At 41.9% G+C, this 1,621-nt stretch overlaps 1 protein-coding gene across 1 annotated transcript; it reads right to left on the reverse strand.

The window, feature by feature from the left end:
- Positions 1–378: 378 nt before the first annotated feature.
- Positions 379–786, reverse strand: LOC130122090 (pro-MCH-like). The gene has a single exon (XM_056291121.1). It carries the CDS (start codon positions 784–786, stop codon positions 379–381), a length of 408 nt encoding a protein of 135 aa, XP_056147096.1.
- Positions 787–1,621: the final 835 nt, after the last annotated feature.

Here is a 1,621-nt window from a genome sequence, read left to right on the forward strand (position 1 = left end):
TGGATGTTTCCTATGTGTACCCCTACATTTTAGACATTAAATAAGTGGTAAAATATCATGATAGTGGCTTTTGAAAAGCAGATCAATGTTAAATGAGTGTCACAGATTGTGTGAGCTCAGTTCTTTTACTTTGTGGCTAAAGGAAGGTTTCGGCTATCTTCCAAACATTCGATAAAACCCACACATACTAAAAAAGCACAAGATGTAATATCCAATTCAAGTTAAATGGATTTTATTTTAAGGTCTACACTCATATCGCTACAGATCTATACACTGTTGGACTATGATGCAATTCAAAATAAGGCAGAGAGGATGAATTTATATGATTGGCAGAAGGTCTTGGAGGTGGCCTTGACAGGGACGGAGAACCTGGAAGGTCTAAACTTCCCAGCATGGCCGATACACCCTTCCCACCATACACCTCATAGTGTCCTTTTTGATGACAGTGAAGCTTGGGTCCTGGTCTGCATCTCTGCCATCGAAGTTCAGCCTGCTCTCCACAGCTCTCTGCTTATAGAGGGGAAGTCCTCTGTCCAGCATCCGCAGGTTCCTCCACAGGCTTGCGTTGGCGACCACTATGACCTTGGGGGCCTCATTCTTGCTCAAGATGGCTGGATCCGCACCTCTGAAATCATTTCCTGCAACCTCCTCGCTTAGCAGCGAGTTGAAGGTGTCTTCTTCCAAGGAACCGTCTTCAGTCTTGCTCATGGGTATCGCCACAGATAAGCTATAGCACTCGAACAACAGTGTTGCGGCAAAGAGGATGGAGATGGCCGAATGTCTCATGGTGAAGTTGTCCAAGACGAGTTCTCGTTGATTTTGCAGATGAATTTCCTCGGCAAGCTTTGCCTTTGCTGTGTTGACTCTGAGATATCAGCCCCAGTCTTTTATACCGTAACTGACACACAGGATTAGCCACGTTGGACGTTTGTTTGTTTCATCATAGCTTCTCATGTTGTGTTCAGGATATTAGCCAAAAGCATGAAATGGTTGTTGATTAAAACCCTTGCTGAGTTCAAGTGTGTTTTTCTGTGGAAAGTTAATTAAAATTACGAGCCACATGGTGGGACGTCTCTCGCCTGTGACAATGAAGCTGTTGGGCTTCTTACAATAAGTGATAAAAGATGACATTGATCCGAAGATCATGACCTTTAAAACAACGAGTATGGATTACCCACCTGTGGACTGCTTTTGGGTGGCAGATACTCAAAGATTTAAGCTATCTCATCACCTTATTGTTGTAGCAATGTTGAATAAGGGATCTAAGGAGGGATTACCGCTTGAAAGGCAAACAAATGATTTTTGAAGTATTTGTGAGTTTAACGATGTGGCATGGGACATTTTTACGATGTCATCAGGAGAAAAACTGAAATTATGAAACATGTCTTTTAAGAAAATTAATATTTGATTTTCTCCCTAGTCTATAAACAGAATGACTTGTTGGAGAGCAGCATTAATTACAGCCATGCCTAATTAGTGTTGCCAGATGGGTAAAATATGAGGTGTGTACACTTGTGCTAACACACGTCCCAATTACATATGATGATGTGATGCACACTTGTGAGGTGCTCTCAGATGAAACTACTGTAGTTCAGAAACGAGTTGGACATAACAGAAAAAA

The sequence above is a fragment of the Lampris incognitus genome, chromosome 12 (genome assembly GCF_029633865.1).
Source record: "Lampris incognitus isolate fLamInc1 chromosome 12, fLamInc1.hap2, whole genome shotgun sequence".
In the NCBI taxonomy this organism is placed as follows: Eukaryota; Metazoa; Chordata; class Actinopteri; order Lampriformes; family Lampridae; genus Lampris; species Lampris incognitus.